Source organism: Athene noctua, chromosome 3 (genome assembly GCF_965140245.1).
Source record: "Athene noctua chromosome 3, bAthNoc1.hap1.1, whole genome shotgun sequence".
NCBI lineage: Eukaryota > Metazoa > Chordata > Aves > Strigiformes > Strigidae > Athene > Athene noctua.
The window spans coordinates 47,238,933-47,255,612 of NC_134039.1; the positions used below are offsets into that span (position 1 = coordinate 47,238,933).

The following is a 16,680-nucleotide window of genomic DNA, read 5'->3' on the forward strand; positions in this document are numbered from 1 at the left end:
ATTGAACCACTGTAAATGAACTCAATTTCTCTGAGAATGTTCACCTGCTCAGTTCTGCTGAATTCTAGACTCATCTGGAATAGTCTGAAGAATTTATATTGTGCCTATTATAAGCACCTCCAGTGGAATTTCTACAAAATGCTATGTTTATCAACTATACAAAATTAATACAGGCGAAAGAGTTTTGCTAATGAGCACATGAATACAGCTAAATCAATGATAAGAAAATCCCATCCCTATGGTTTCCTGTATGTTCATTTTTGAATTGGAAACTGCAGTGGTACAAGGGTACTTGAAAAGTTTTCCACTCCAGTTGCTCACTGAACTCCCAAACAGTTGTCCCTGCCCCTTCAGCTTTGCTGGTTTGTCTGTTTCTATGGCTACACATAAAACAGATCACTGAAATGAGATGTATATTTTTCAAAGAACAGAAATGCGTTTCTTTTTAAACTGGATTATTTCACAGATCTGCTTAGGAGCACAGCCCAACAAACAGCTGAGTCAGCACAGCTGAAAGAGGTGAAGCCTGGAGCGGGAGGGTGGGAACAACTGGTGTCAACGGGGAGAAAGCCAACGTGAATATCTTAGACTGTCTGTGTTGCAGAGGAACTCAATATGGAAGCACATTTTTTCTGTGTTTCCTATTCCAACCCCAATCTTCCAGAAAATTCTAAGCACTATCTTCTTCCAAATCTATGAATTCAGAAACTTAACTAGCAAACACAAACAGCTCCTACTCAAAGAATACAACTGCAGAAAGCAAGTTCTTCTCCCACAGCCCTGCCCTGCTGAGTGAAATCAGCAACTGTGCTTGAGCCAGGAGTGTCGGAGTCAGCACACATACTGGCACCTTGGAAGTTCATTTTTGGTGGTCCACCTCTCCTACATTGTTTTTCTTCATAGATCTAGCAAGTCCTAAATGTGTTACCTTTCACAGCTTGGAGAAAAAGTCCATTCTGGTTTCTGGTATGAATTTCATTTTCTTTGTATGAGGAGCGTCTGTGCTGACGAGGCCAGAGGAGAAAAAGTATAGACAAAACACACCAGAAAATACAGCATATAAATCAAGCTTTTCCTGCCCTCTTTCTCATCTTTTTCACTAAACCACCAATGTTATAAGATTTCACGACATCCTCAAGTACAATCCTTGGACTGAACCCAACATGCTCACTACATCCTCATTCTGTTGTCCTTTCAGGCACAGTAATTGTAGCAAAGAACAACACTGTCTCTCAAAGTTGGCTTCTGCAATGGCAGTGATTCTTGATTAGTTTGTATTTTTTTATTTTAGAATAAAAACAAATAAATTTTGTAGTCATCTGAGAATATTTGAGAACCCTAATTTAAAGGAATTTTTAAAAATTTACCATAAGAGCATACAAAAAAAAAAAGAAGACCGTTTTGTTTAGAGAGATGAATACAATGGTTAGACTGTATCTCCTCTTCAAAATGAGAAAAAAATCTTCATAATAAAGAGATTCCTGTAATAATAAAACTATCAGTATTTAATACTTTAAAAAGCACTCTATCAGTGTCTGTGAAAACTGTTGTCTTGAGGCAGCTGAAATTAGTATTTTGACAGCATTTAGAAAGGGTCAGTGTACTCTCAGGAACAAGAATATTCACAAGTATATTAAAATACAATGGAACACAGGGATTTGTTTTCACTTATAAGGTAGCAGGTAAGTATCTTCCAAAGCAGCTAGGTGTGGTTGCTGTTAGAATGAGATAGAGATTTAATCACCCTGGTCTGATCCAATTTACAATCTTTTATTTGCCCTTCAGAATACAGGTTGCTTAATAATTAAACTCTGATGTTCCCCATTTTAATTGCTTTATAATTTGTAGATTTTATATTTTCAATAATTTGATTCTATTTTATCAGATCTTAAACAGTTCACTCTGACAACAAGACCACTCAATTTTCAGATTTGATAACAACTACTTCCGCAGAGGACAGACCTAGGAACATGACAGAAATATAGTCAGTGATCTGGGAATCAAATTTAGGCAAATGTCTTATTCTCTACTGCTTGTACACTTGTAGTCATACTCTAGCTGTAAAACAGTGTAGTTGTATAGGTTTGCAGATTTCCAAAGTGGCTACCAGGCACATTCAAATTATATAGCATATAAAAATTAATGTAAAATTAAATGTTCTAAGGCCCAAATATTTGTCAGAACCTCTTTCCCCACTTGTAAACAAATAGATACAGTATCTGTACATACTCTACCAACTGCAACTTAGAAAGGAAATAATCTTCATCTTACCAGTTAATGTCTTAAAAGTGAGAAATAAAATTCTGACTCAGTATCTAGAAAAATCTTATGAAAAACCTCTTCCTAGATCTGCAGTAGTAAGCTGAGAAGCTTGAAAAAGTTTTGTTTGCCAGTGTAAGGCATCTCTTTCCTACTTTAATAGCTTAAAGATAGTAAGGATAGAGGTCTTAAAAGCTGTATAGGCACTTAGCGATGCAGACAGCAAACACAGACATATTAAGAAGGGATCAGGTGCTGAGTAGATGGTACAGAGGCAATAGTCCCCACAGTTGATTGCCTGATGACACAATGATCTGTCTTTCCTTCCAAACACAGAGCAGCTAAGTCTGCAGATGTATCCAGATGTATGCAACTGCCAAACTCCCATGGATATAGGATACCTTGGAATCCAAGGAAAAATTTAATGTGTAACAGAACTTCGAAAGTATTTCCACTTTGACAGAATGAAAGAGTCAGATACTGAGAAAAAATACACTGATTTCTATATTAATATATTTTATACTTTAAGGGTAAGACTTAGTGAGTGTATGGAGGATATGCCCTACACAGAAGCACTGAGGCTGAAATCATTAGACTGAAGATGCAGACATTCGCATTAGCCTGCATTTGTTTATTTCTCCAGAAAACATGATACATATAATAAATCCAACCATTTTACTAGAGACCTTTATCTAGAACTAGCAAAGCTTGTAGTTACATTGTTGGGTCTTTCCAACTACATGTGGAAGTTTAAGAACAAAGATACCAGTTTTTTAAGATCCAAGAAAAGCCAGTGATTTCAACTACTGAACTAAATTGATAGTTCTCACATATCTTCATCATTTTTAACAGAGCTGGGAACACTGCTTCACTGACCCAGCTGTGTGTCAGTCCGAATGGGGCTCACTTGCTTCTAAGTAGCCCTCTCAGGAGGAGGTACTGGTATACACCAAACATCCTCAGAAGCCAGAGTGTTACCATAAAAGCCAGCAGAGGAACTCTCTAAGACTTGTTTTGGAGTGTTAGACAGAAAGACATTTTAAATTCTCTGCTTGACAGTTCTGACTAGTGGAACAGTTCCCAGGGTATCTATGAGGTTTTCTAAGAAGCAGCCTTAGACCTTTTCTCCTTTCTCTGTGAGTTGTGTTGCTGTGATAAGTAACCTACAAAGGAAAATATTTTAAAATGGCAAAAGGTACCTCTAGCCATCACTGCCAGGCCTCAATTTTAGAAGCAGCATAAACTCCACTCCAATATCCCTTACTGAAGTCTTCTTAATTAGTATCTTACAACGTCAGCTGCCTCACGCTCTCCGTGAAATACTGAAAGAGTAGCTTGAGGTACAGAACTGGTATTAGAATCAACCTTTTATTCATTTTAATATCACTCAGCCTTATGTATATACTTACATAGTGACATCTCAAACTTGCTTCTCTACAGTGGGAAGCTTAAGTGTTATTTATTTATTTACTTTTTTAGAGAACATTGCAGGTCTACCTCATGTCATATTCTGGAGACATTATTCCACAGTCTAACATGTACTTTCATTTGTCTAGTTTGAATATTTATCCCTCAATATTGTCTTATGTTAAGATGTTAACTCTAAATATATGATGTTGATGCAATCTTTTCAGAGTGCTTTACAACAATTTTTAAATTAGTTTACAATCTCATGCCAGCAGTAAACCTAGCCATCATCTTGCCCATCAGAACACTTACGTATTTTTATTAAATCTGGCAGTCAGAGACAACTCTGTCAACAAGATTATTATGAATATGAAAGAAATAAAAATTTTCATAGGAATTAAAACTCCTTGATTTTACATGAGCTGCATTATCTATTCTGATGGATGATGATGTAAAAGGACAGATACCTGAATGCTGGTTTCTTTCTCCACAGTTAATACTCGATGCACTGAGATCAATCTCTGCAGTTGTTTCTTTATACATGCCCTGACACATGACAAAATATTCAAAACCTGTCTTTTTTATCTAGAAGTGAAAAACATACATATAGTACATCGTTAAAATGATGTAATTACTCAATAATTATACGCTTTGAAGTAGCACTGCAGAATCATCTTAGTATGCAACTTCAAAGACTCTTTCTTGTCCTGTGACTACTGAGAAATTCCACCTCATATTTCATTTTCATCAATAATGGTGCATAAAGAAAAATTTCGAGCTCCCTTTGTTCTGTGTCATCCTTTCCACCTACCCTGGGCTGTTTCTTTCAGGTCAGCTTACCCTGAGTTCCCAAAATGCACCCAAGCTCACTGCAGTAGCAACAGGCCTGCTCTAAGTGCACCCAAATGCACTGACTCAGGCGTTTGCTTGTCAAACTCTTTGAAGACCTTAGTTTGGCTAATAAGCCAGGTGTTACTCCATGAGTCAAACACCATACAAAAATGCTAGTTGCTTTGTCAACTCTGTAGACCCATCTGCTAAAGAGACACATTGGCTAGTACTGGTCCAAGGCACTTCATTGTGAATGGACTTGATAGCACAGAGGAACACTCAGATTAATGTCTAAACCTGTTAATAAATGTTAGATTACCAAATGTTTTAATTGCTGGAATTGTTTCTGATAAACAATACCATTTTACAGATAGCAAACAAAGACAAGGCTTATTTCATGTCTAATTCTGTTATAGCTAGACATGTATTTAATTTATCTTTATACTGACTGAAAGAATATAGACATAATGCTTTGCTGCTAAGGTGTATTTTTTTTTCCTTTAGGTCTTTGTGTTACTGTTCTCCTGTGGCTCAGACACCCATCCATTTTCCAAATTCATACTGTTACATGATGATACACAGAGTGCTTATTTTCACTCAGTCTAATCTTGATCTGTATGTTTTTATTGAACAACCACCTTAATGCTGCCTTACAAAAGCTCTGAGCACTTTAATGGAAGCTCTCCATGCTGAGATAATCAAAACCACTAATGAATGTAATTTACAATTAATGATTATCATTGTGTACTTAGGTAATTATTTATTCACCAAATATGAAAAACAAATCTGTTTGTGTACTCAACATATGGTGATACTTGAATAAAGAGAGAGTAATTTCCCTTAGATTAGACTCACCATGACCTAAAGGAACCCTCTACAATAAAACTGTGACACATCAGGAGTTCAATTCTTATATTTAAAAGGAGTTTCAGTTCTAGCTTCACTGAGAACCAAATTGGCTCATAATTAGTTCTCACAAACCCTTATCAGATGAGATAAACTAGCAGCATGTTGAGAGCATGTAGCATTTCTCTATATACTTCCCACAGAGAGATACAACACTGTAAATAATACCATCCAGTTAATACTACAAATTCCTTGTGAAATCTGATGCTCTTACAGCACTGCTGTATGGTCAGACAGGCAGGAACATAGAGCTGCATGACTGCAAGATGCTCCATCCATGACTGAAGATAAATGTAGAAAACAGACCACATCTGGCTTCAGGTTTATGGGACTCTTCACAGGTTGAGTGACACAGACATTGAAGTCAGAACAGTCAAAACACCAGTACATACAGAAATGTGATTCTGATAACTCTATTTGGTGTGACGGATCTTTCTTCTGTCTATGATAAATGGAATGAACGTATCACAGAGCTGTGTAAGCACCCTCCAGAAAAATCTGTTGCTCTCTTCACTGAACGCTATCAACAACGATAACAAAAAACCTGAAAAACAAAAGAAAATCCCTCCTTCCTCAAAACTGCTGGAAAGTCTGTAGAGTTGATCACAACTGCCTGACACAACACAATTCTTCTGCCAGAGTCTACAATCTGACACAAACAAGGCAAAAGTGATCACTTGGCTGTATGCTTAAAATCTTTTTTTCTAAACAAAATTTTGACTTTTATTTATTTCAGAAAGGCAGACACCATGAACAGTATTGACATATCAGAAGCTCTTTGTCAAGAGTTGACACATTAAAACCGAAGTGAATGTTTCATTTTAATTATTTTAATGCTTTTCCAAAATTTTCAAATTAAATTTGTTTTATCAGCACCAGTTCCACACGACTGAGTTAGTTCCACTAGTATAAGCAGAGCAAAAAGTACCTAAAGACTTTCTTGGCATATGTCTATTAAATTACACACATTGGATGACATGCAGAGATGAATCTGGCACTGGGTCTTTTTTCCCCATTCCCTATAATGATTTATTTTCCATCCAAATAACCTAAGAAATACTTCTGTTACAATACTGTTCCACATATATCTGTTTCTACACAATGTTTTTTTTCTATTCCAGATGAAAGTTTTTTGACTTAGCAGTATTCAGTAAGTGTTTGTTTTATTCTAAAAACATGTACTTCAAGATTTCAAGAATGTGTTCAGCTATGTTCCGTACTGTCTCTGGCCTTCAGGCAGATAGGATGTTCCAAGATGCTTGTCCCGCCCTTTCTTTTCACATCTTCTGTCTTGGCCAGAAAGAAGTAAAGTTCTGGCACTCAGCAGTTCACACTGTTCTACATATGTACGGGTAACAGGTAGGAGGCAACGTGAAGCCTCCATACGCTGAGGAATTTACAGCCTTCCCAGATGTTATTCTCAGATCACAAGCTTTCATATTGTCTCTGTTCAGTGCTAGGCCTAAATAACACCCATATTCTGCTACCAATTACTCTTCCACAGTGCCCCACACTCAATTCTTAAAAAGACTCATCAGCAGTGCTGTAAACCGTTACTGTTCAGCCCACCACAACTAGATACTTAGGTGTTACCTCTACCAGAGCCAGTCAGTCACAAATGTTTCTGATAATAACTATGCCAAGGTAACTGTACCCTACAAAGTCTTACTGCAGACACATAGCACAAATGTAAACTGATTTGCATTACTGCCACTTCTGAGGGTTTAAAATTGGTTGAGCTGCCTGATGAGAGCCACATTTCACTACTCTATAGCACCAGTAGAGACAGATTCATTCCCAAGCTCCCGGCTCTCTCTTTCCCCACAATGCACTTTTTGCTTCTCTGTCAATCTTCCAGTAACTGGACATACCAGCTTAAAGTCAACATACTGAGGCTTTACACAGGGACACTGGTAGGACAGGAATTTACTCTGAGACCCGTGTCAGGCCACGAGGTTGAACCTGCACTTCTTTTGGCTCTCTTCCAAATCCTTGTCTTTGCACAACTTCAGCAGGAGTGCAGGCAATACTTCCATATTGCACCAAGCATATGGATTCTGTATTTTCTTGTCAGAAGGTCAACTACTGCTTTCAGACGCCTGCACAGACTTCACTTGTTCCAATAAGAAACTTCTGTATCACAGAGTTCAGCCCACATAGAGAGTCATGAGCAAAACTGAAAGACAGACATACATCCTTATGAAAGTCCTTTAGGATTGCACCGTATTTACCATGTTATAATTAGCACCTCATTAAGTGTTTTTAATCTACAGATCTCCAGCATTTATCAGCCAAACTCAGATGTAGGTAGTTGTCCCAGACATCACACATATAGAATAAGACTACAGAAAAGTTGCACGATTTGCTTAAATTGGTAAACTACTTCATTACTGTATACAAGAACAGAACTCAAAAGGTCTCACTACCTGAATCCCTGCTATAGCTATCTGATCTTACTTCCTACTCCCAGAAGCTGTTACTGCCCTTTGCTTCTGCTTCCAAAATGGCAATCTCTGAACTGGGATGTTTAAGAAACTTTGGTTTCTATGCCTTCATAAGGATGAATCTCATTTCTGGGCACCGGACAACTTGGTCTGCCCACCACACCCCACACCCCCAAAACATAATTGCAAACTCATCATGTGCAAGACCAGGAGGAGAAAGATTTAATTTCTAAGGCAGACTCCACACCAAACTGATCAAGGATCAAGCCCAAAGGCAAGTTACTCATCAAGGTGGTTCAGAACAGGTAACTTTCAGTGATGGGTGAGAGAGAGCTTTGTCTTATCTTACTTGCGTCCTTTGCCAGCTATGATCTACTTCTCCCCTCAGGGTACAGAGACTCATTTACAAAGTCAGTGAGTGCCAAATCAGCGCAGTTACACTTCCCTTAATGCTGACATCATCTCACATCTGTTCTCTCATTTACTTATGCTAGCATTTATATTATCACAGGATCCAGAAGACAAGGTAATAACTGGCATCATAAGATGCCTACTGCTGCAGAAACAAGGGCTAGGAAAGTTTCATTTCTGTGTAATACCAGTGCTGTATCTATTCCATCCTCAAGCAAAGCGGACTAAAGTGTTTGGTAAAGGAACTAACAGCAAAAAACTCTAAGAAAATAGAGAAGTACTAGTAATAAACACCAGCTTTACTTTTGTACCCCCTACCTTCCCTTCCTAAATATCAGCATCAAATTATTTATTGTACACTTTTTGTAGGAGAAGCTGTATGACACAAGCACAAAATAGATCATAAGACTTAAAGGGGTAAGTTTATACACAATCATCATACAAATTAATTCCCAATCCAGCAAATACTTGTGCATTACTTAAATTCGGTAACATCAATAAGCATGGTTACTCTCAATAAAAACAGAAAGCATTTATTCAAGTGTCTGCAAAAGAGAATGGAGATTTTGTGTGGCGGGAGCAATAGTTGTTTGTACTGCTTTAGGCTGATACTTTCTTAAATTTGCCCAAAGCCTATCCATACACACACATCTCCACACACACAATATCCTATCTCCTGTACAAAAAGACTGTACTTTTGTATTACAATGCAAAATGTTGTAGCAATTTCTTATCAAAAACATGTCCTTAAAAGCCTTCATTGCAATTACTTAACTTCATTGTTAAAGCTGTTCAAGACAGTGCCTTCCAGATTGAACTAAATACTTCACATAAGATTTTGAAAAATTTTGAAAGAAAGGCTTTTAAATTCTTTATGATGTACATCATACTTTAGGCTGTGTAATGAGATAGTGTAGCAGAACATCTCAGTGAAACTATTCTGCATAAGTGAGTTGATATTTGGGTAAGGGGATAATTGTTTTAGAATTATTCAAGACCTTGATCTGACAAACATTTGCAGATATGATTTCAGTGAAATCATGCCTGACACTAAAGTTAAGTATCTGGATAATTATTTGCAGGACTGGAGCCAAATCACACAATGGGGCCCAAACTAAAAGCCCATTTGTTACCAATAAAATCTTAATTTGGGAGTGGCTGATTATTATAATTATCATTGTTGAATAACACCACACTTCAGAATAATCAGGTTTTGGAGCTGTATCTAGCCATGAAAATACAACTTGTCCTTTCTGGGATGGACCTCAGTGCTGTGGTCACTGCACCCAAAACCCAAAGCTCATAGCTAAAAATCAGTAAAACATAACAAAATAATAAAACTGGAAGGTGATACATAATATGCTGTCTAAGCAAAGGTCTTATCAAGCCGGGGACATACAGAATCAGCTCCCTGGGGATCTCCACTGCTATCCTATTTCATTCCTGCTTTGGAGTTCCAGGTATTGCTGGTGCCTAGTATTATACTAGCTGGCTTGTGCTCTCTCAGCTTGAGTGATCACATACATCTCTCTGAGCAGCAGCTTATGGGGGTCTTTTTCACCTGACTGGCAAAGACATTCTAGGATGGTGTTTCTATTTGGGTGCTGCTGCTTTAATACTCATTCCAAGGTCTCTAATTCAAAAATCCCAAGCTGTTGTCCATAGGCTTTTAAAAAAAAAAGCATGCTTCTTAGTCCTAAAACCAGGGGTACCATGTGTAGCTACTGTCATATACATTCAAAGCTGTTCATTGTCTTAGTTTTGTGCATTTTTCATTTAAACTTTGATTCCAAGAGAGAGAAGAGGGTAGCACTCCTTCAACAGTTAAAAGCAACGTCATTTTTGCCCCTCTCCAACTTCATTTATTTATTTTATAATTCTCCAGGCATTAAATTTCTCACATCCGATCAGTAAAATTGTGCAGAAGTTTCTCAGGTCTTCTCAGCAAATAGTACAGAGCATGTAGCATAAGGATCTGCCACATGAATCGCTAAATCTCTGAGGAGTAAGTGTGCTTTGATCACATCTCATTCTTTTTAAAGATTTAGGGTATTTTCTTCTAACTGAAGTCTAAAGCTGTTTTGGTACGTCAAAAACACCACATCATGTTCTGCCCTCAGTCCGTTTACTTGGAGCCAAGGGAACCACACCTTATTTACCATGATTTTTATGGGAAAAGAATCAGATCTGCAGGACAGTTCAAGGAAGTAAGTCAGGGAAAATACCATAAATTGTATTAATCGAGACCATTTAAATAATCAACAGAGAATTAAGAAAGCAGTGCATGCAGATGAAATATTATCTTGGCCAACAAACAAAATAAAAGAAAGCGGTCTGGACTGCTGCAAAACTGGTAGCAATTTTAAGCATTTGAAAGACAAATGACATTGGAGAAAAGACTGGTTAAGAAGGGAGCACTTGAGGAAAGTCTAATCTCTGCTGGCATGCTGACTGGGAAGGTCAGCCCAGTGCACACGTTCTCAGCTGGAGTCAGGACCCTTCTGCCCAGCCAACTGTCCTATGCACTTGAGATACCAAACCAAATTGAAGGTGCCTTCACCCTGCCTTATATTCTACCAGCTTAAAGACAGCTTACTTTTACCCATCAATTTATGCACTGTTTCCACAGAGCAAATGCTACAAAGAAGAGAGGCAGTGTGTGAGTGCATTTTCTTCCTCTTCTGAGCAGCACAAGGCTCTTTAGGAAGCAGTGTAAAGAGCTATTTTTAGGACTGTATTCTCAAGTGGGAAGAGCGACATTCTCTAATACATTTTGAATCCAAATTTTTCACAAAGAAACTGAGTTGACACACTATGTTTTGAAATGTAAAGCAAATCCCTTGAAACTGTCAAACATGAATATTACATAGTTTACTGCTTCAGTTCTTATGTAATTTATCTATGCATACATTTTACCTTTGCATACCTACTATTGCCATGAGTAGAGAGGAAATACTCTTGTCTTCTTTTCAAAAGGGCGATTTAACACTAAATTCTAAATTGAGAACCTGGATTCACCTTCATCCTCAACTGGGACAAGACTCAGATTATTAACTGAAACCACATGGCAATCATTTAATTTCTTCCGACTATAAAGTCACAAAAATGGTTTATAAAGTCTGCAGCTATGTGAAAAAGTACTTTCTAAGAAAAGACAGACATTTTACTAACTACCTAACACCTAAATCTTGTCAAGAGATCTGGAAGTTTTAAGAGACTTTGTAAAGCTTACATCTTCGTAAGAAGATATCTTGCTGTTCAATCTCTTTGAAAAACTATGGCCATTCCCAAGATATCTTAGATGAAGATGCAGACAAGTCTTGAGTTTGCACTGCGAGATCAGAATGATTAAATAGTGCAAATTCACCCCAAAGGCTTGGTCTTAACGGTCTGGGGTATTTCTGACACAGGAACAACTATCTTTCTTGTTTCAGAAGTGTAGTTCATTTCTGGGAACGTCCTCTTTAACCTTCGAGAAATAAATAATTTTCTTTCTCCCAAATTCTTTGTATGTTTTGGGGTTTTTTCCTGTTTAGTAGTCTTAAACACTTTCAGATGTCCTATAGAGTTTTGACTGTGCTCTACAGGAATATTTATCATCAAATACAGTATTATGGCAATGCATGAAGCAGAAGGCCAAAATGCATTTGAAGAATAATATGTTAGGAGCCTTATAATATGCAGTGATTTCTTCTTCATAGGTTTTACTGTAATACTATCAATGTTATAGTTTTGAAAAATATTTTTCTTATTCAATTATTTCCATGAAAAATTAAAAATTATATGAATCAGATTTCCCTAAATGTTACTATGCATATTTACAATGTACTCAAACTTTTAATACAAGTAACATGTAACCCAAAATAACTCATTAACTACAACGTAAAAGCCAACATATCCTATGCTGCAATATTTATGCATGTATGCATGCATGTCTATGTCAGTCTAAGATGGTAACGTTATGAAAACATTCTACTTAAAATACTCCACTAAGTTTATTATTGAGATTTTTTCATCACAAAGAACATAGCATCTGAACTGTTAGACAGCCTTGCCATTTATAATAAATTTACTTTTCTGTGCTATCCAGGCACATAACAGAGACCTTCAAATATCTTCTATATTGCCATCACATTGAGATATGAAAACAGATTCTTTTTTATATATACTAAATATTCTTGAACAGGAGTTGCCAGATTTTACCCTATTTTTAATGACTAAATATTTAGGAGAAATAGGGTGAGCCTGTGGTTAAAGAATGGAGTTAGGATTAGGCATTCTGTCTTTAATTACTGGCTTTGTCACAAACTCTACCTATAAATTTGAGCAAGTCCTCTTTGCCTCAATTTTCCACATCACAGCAAATGTTAACAGTATTTCACTAACTCACAGGCTTGGTTTGAGAATTAATGAGGGTCCTATGTGAGAAAGACTTGTAGATCCTGGCCTCTTCTTTTCACTGTGTACTGATAGGGAAGTGACATGTTCTTAATTTGAAACAGAGACTCAGTGCTGCCCTTCATCAGCACATGGAATTCTCATTTATGTCAACAGGAATTGCATTAAATACATTATTTAGCCTAAAAGTAAATGAAGAAAAAGGAATTGAAAGAAACTCTTGGATTCTCCTTGTCTGCTCTTAAAAAGTCTAGCAGTTCATGGCAGCAAACACATAATAACAAAAATATTTTTGATGGGAGGAAAGAATTGCTGCCTGGGAATATAAATGAGAATGGAGAAATGTGTAGCAGGTTCATCTGTAGATTACATTTATCTCTGCTGCAAGAGCACCATCATGAAAAACATGCAGAATTCAGGCACCATAATATATCATGCTCTATACATATGTCCCAACATAAAACAAAGCTTAATGGCCTCAGCGTTTCAACTTTTCACACAATTTCCAGTGCACACCAAGAAACATTTCTCTATTTTTTTTTCTATGTGATGTCCAGATAAGATAAAAATGTCAGAAATTTAGAAAAAACCTTTAACAGCCCAGACTTAAAACAAGGTGGTACCACTGACCATTTTTTGGTTGAATATGTCTACTGTTTAAGAACAGAATCAACTAGAGAAGATGTGTTTTTTTGTCAGAAAAGGAGTTAATATGACTACACAGTTTTAATCTCCTGCTTTGGACTGAAGTAAACATTGTCACAGTGCAAAAAGACATTGCTGTTTTTCTGGGGAAAAAACAGAAAAAAAAATCCAGGAGCTTCTTGTTGGCCACTGCCAAGCTCAGGCAAACATCTCTATAACAAGCAGGCACGTTTTAAAATTTGCCATTGCTTAGCCATGTACAGACAATGAGACTTGACAGTTCTTTATGGAAGGCAGGCAGGAGCTACAACTCCGCATAACTAGGCAATAAATAATCAATCCAAAGAGAACAGCCTGGTAAATTTGGACAAAGGTAAGCATAGCTGCCTATGTGTAAGAACCAGTCTTTTATACCATTGTATTGCATGTTTTTTACACTGTTATAAGGCCTGTATGTAGCCTTGGCCATTTAAAAGTCTGCCTGTCCCGCCGCGGTGTTTTTTTCCTTCAGGGTGTATGCTACTGAACAGCACAGAATTCTTGACTGGAGAAAGGCATTCCTCTGCTGAAGGACAAGAGGATTTAAAAACAGAAGTGCGGACCAGATCACAATCCTGCCGAGAAGCAGGTTACTGGAGACATAGATCTTTTCAACAGTAGAAGACCACAGCAGTGGTATTTTGACATCATTGTGCATATTTATGTTCTCTTTTTCTTCATAAACCAGCCAAACAGGGGGTTCTCTAATGTTTTTTCAGTTTTAGCATTCCTCCAAGCAACCAAGAATTTAGGGCATCTACTTCTTGACACAGGATAACGCACAGCTTAAGTATGCCTTTATAACTTCATTATCTTTCTGCTTACGACTTTCCAAATCGCCAGAAAACATTATGTCTTGTGTATACCCAAAATCCTGATCTCCTACTTTTGAAACCAGTGGCAGATGTTGTATGTGTCTTAAAAGTTGTATCTTTATTACATACAGTCAAAGGTTTGCTTTAAGTGGTCATTCAGTAATGCTGAATCCTGCCTCTTAACATTACTAACAGCTTTGACTTCGAAATGTCTATGATAAATAAGTTAAAACTGATCTTAAGATAAATTTCAGAACAGTATTTACATGCATAATATTTAGAAGAGTCTTTCAACTGCACATCCTCTTTCTAAACCAATGTTATTTTCACTAAACTAAGCTTTCTCCTAAGATTTTATTGGTTGCACTTCATTTCTACCTTTCTGATGTTGTCATGTTCGTACTTCTCTTGGAAAGGCCATTTATAGTTTAGTTTCATCTACCTTCTCAGATGCAACATATGGTTTATATCCTTTGAAGTCTGGTATTAACAGAGAAGTGAGTTCAGAATTATCAGTTTAGTGCCCCAGAGACACAATACTGGTGAAAGCATCTTTTCAGTAGCCGTAGTAGCAAGCGTGTCAACAGCATGTCAGAATATACAGATGGACAAACACGTTCAGAAACAGACAGCCTGTATGTTGGATACGGAGGACAAGCACTAAATTAACAAACTACTGGACACGCAACCACAAAGAACCGTATGGAATCGGTAAGTAAGGCACTAAAGCGACACTTTGAGTGCACCAACACTTTCAACACACAAAACCAGGAGAGGCTAAACGATGACCCTTCTGCCAAAAAGAAGGAAACAAAGAAGCTTCCCCACAGCTCTGGGTGGGGTTTTTTTTGTTAATACTAAGTGTCTCCGTTCTCGCCGTCCCTGTCCCCACACGCTGTAATTCAGCGCGCCCGAGATGCAGAGGAGATTCCGCGCACGGCAGCCCGGCCCGGCGGGGATGCCCGCCCGTACGGCCGGTGCTCCGAGGCACAGGGCGGGCCCCGGCGGGGTCGGGAGCACCGGCCCGGGCCCGCCGCGGGGCTCAGGCACCTGCCCGCCGCGGCGGCCCCGCACCGCGCTCCGAGCGCTGCCCGCCTCCCGGGAGCTCGCTTTATTGACTGCCTTTCCCCAACCCCAGGGGAGATCTGTTAAAGATTAAATCAGCAACAACCGCAGTTCAAAGCCCTGTCCCGGGAAGCAAAGGTGAAGATAACGTCCCCGAAGACCGCATCGAGTTTCTGCTGTTGCAACCGCCTTTAATTACCCTCTAAACGGCACATCACACAGCGACCCTCCGGGCGCCGGACCGGGCACCGAGATAGCGAGATACCTACGAGCGTTTTACAACCCGCCCGCTGATTAAAAAGCGATTAGAAACTTATTTGAAGTCGGGCGTTTCCTACAGGCGGCGGCGCGGCAGCGCACCGACCCCGCTCGCCTCCTGTCACCGCCGGGGACCGGCCCGGGCCCCCCGGGGGCCTCCCCGCCGCTGCCGGCCCTCGGGGGCGGCCGCCGGTTCCCCCTCCCCGGCCCGCCCGCGCGGGCTGCCCACACTTACAGGTAGGAGGTGAAGACGCTGAGGTTGGCGGGCACGGCCGTGAGCCCCAGGTCGGAGCAGTCGGCGCGGAGGAGGACGCCCTCCTGCTCGCAGCGGCACGGCACCGGGCAGCCCCGCGGGCGCTGCCCGCCGCCCCGCGCCCCCCGCCGCCCCGCCGGCAGGCAGAAGAGGAGGAGAAGGAGGAAGGCGCGGGCAGCGCGGGACGTCGCCATGGGGTCCGGGGGGTGCCTAGAACTGCGGGGCGGCCGCTCTCATGCCCCGCCGCACGGCGGGGGCGAAAGGCGGGCGCCCGGCTAGGCTCGGGGAGCTGCTGCTGCTGCCGCGGCCGCCGCCGCGCCGCTGTCTGTGGTAGCATCTCAGCTTACACGCTGCTTTAAAGCCCTGGAGCCGGCACCGCGCGCCCGCTGACGCCGCCCCAGCCTTGCCCGCCGTAGCGCGGCGGGCCCTGCCCGCGCCGCCGTACGAGCGGGCGGGCGGGGGCGGGCGGCCGCGGGGCCCGGCGGACGGCGGGGAGGCGGGAGGCGGGGGGGTTCCCCCCCCGCCTCCCGCCTCCCCGCCGCCCGCCGGGCCCCGCGGCCGCCGCTCCTCGGAGCTGCCCTGAGGGCGGTGATTTCTCCACAGGGCAGGGGCGCGCGCGGTGGACGTTTCTGGAAAGCGGCGGAACTGCAGAACCTCCCCCCCCCCCCCCCCGGCCATTCCATTTGAAATCGGAACGTCGGTCAGCGCGGACACTGACGCGCACACACGACGGCCGGGGAGGTGGGGGTATGGTCCTGAGGCAGTGGGGTTGTCTCTGGGGGTGCTCCCTTGGGCTGGAAGGGAGGTCTAACCCAGGGCTGAATTGCGGTCAGGAAAGCTGCCGGGTGGGGAGCGGTCCCAGGTGCCGACTGAGCAGTGGCCCTGTACAGCCGTGGGGATCCACTCGGTGAAATCTCAGGCTTGCCAAGAGGCAGCAGTTTGCTATAGA

At 40.7% G+C, this 16,680-nt stretch overlaps 1 protein-coding gene across 4 annotated transcripts in view; it reads right to left on the reverse strand.

Annotated features, from left to right (window-relative positions):
• LGR5 (leucine rich repeat containing G protein-coupled receptor 5) overlaps positions 1–16,145 on the reverse strand; it is a 93,515-nt gene extending 77,370 nt beyond the window's left edge. For 2 of the 4 annotated variants that reach the window (XM_074902870.1, XM_074902868.1), the window contains exon 1: positions 15,714–16,145. In XM_074902870.1, coding sequence (XP_074758971.1) covers positions 15,714–15,925 — 212 coding nt within the window. In that variant the 5' untranslated portion in view covers positions 15,926–16,145. The remainder of the gene's footprint in view (positions 1–15,713) is intronic. The other 2 variants (XM_074902867.1, XM_074902866.1) reach the window with 1 other exon arrangement.
• Positions 16,146–16,680: the final 535 nt, after the last annotated feature.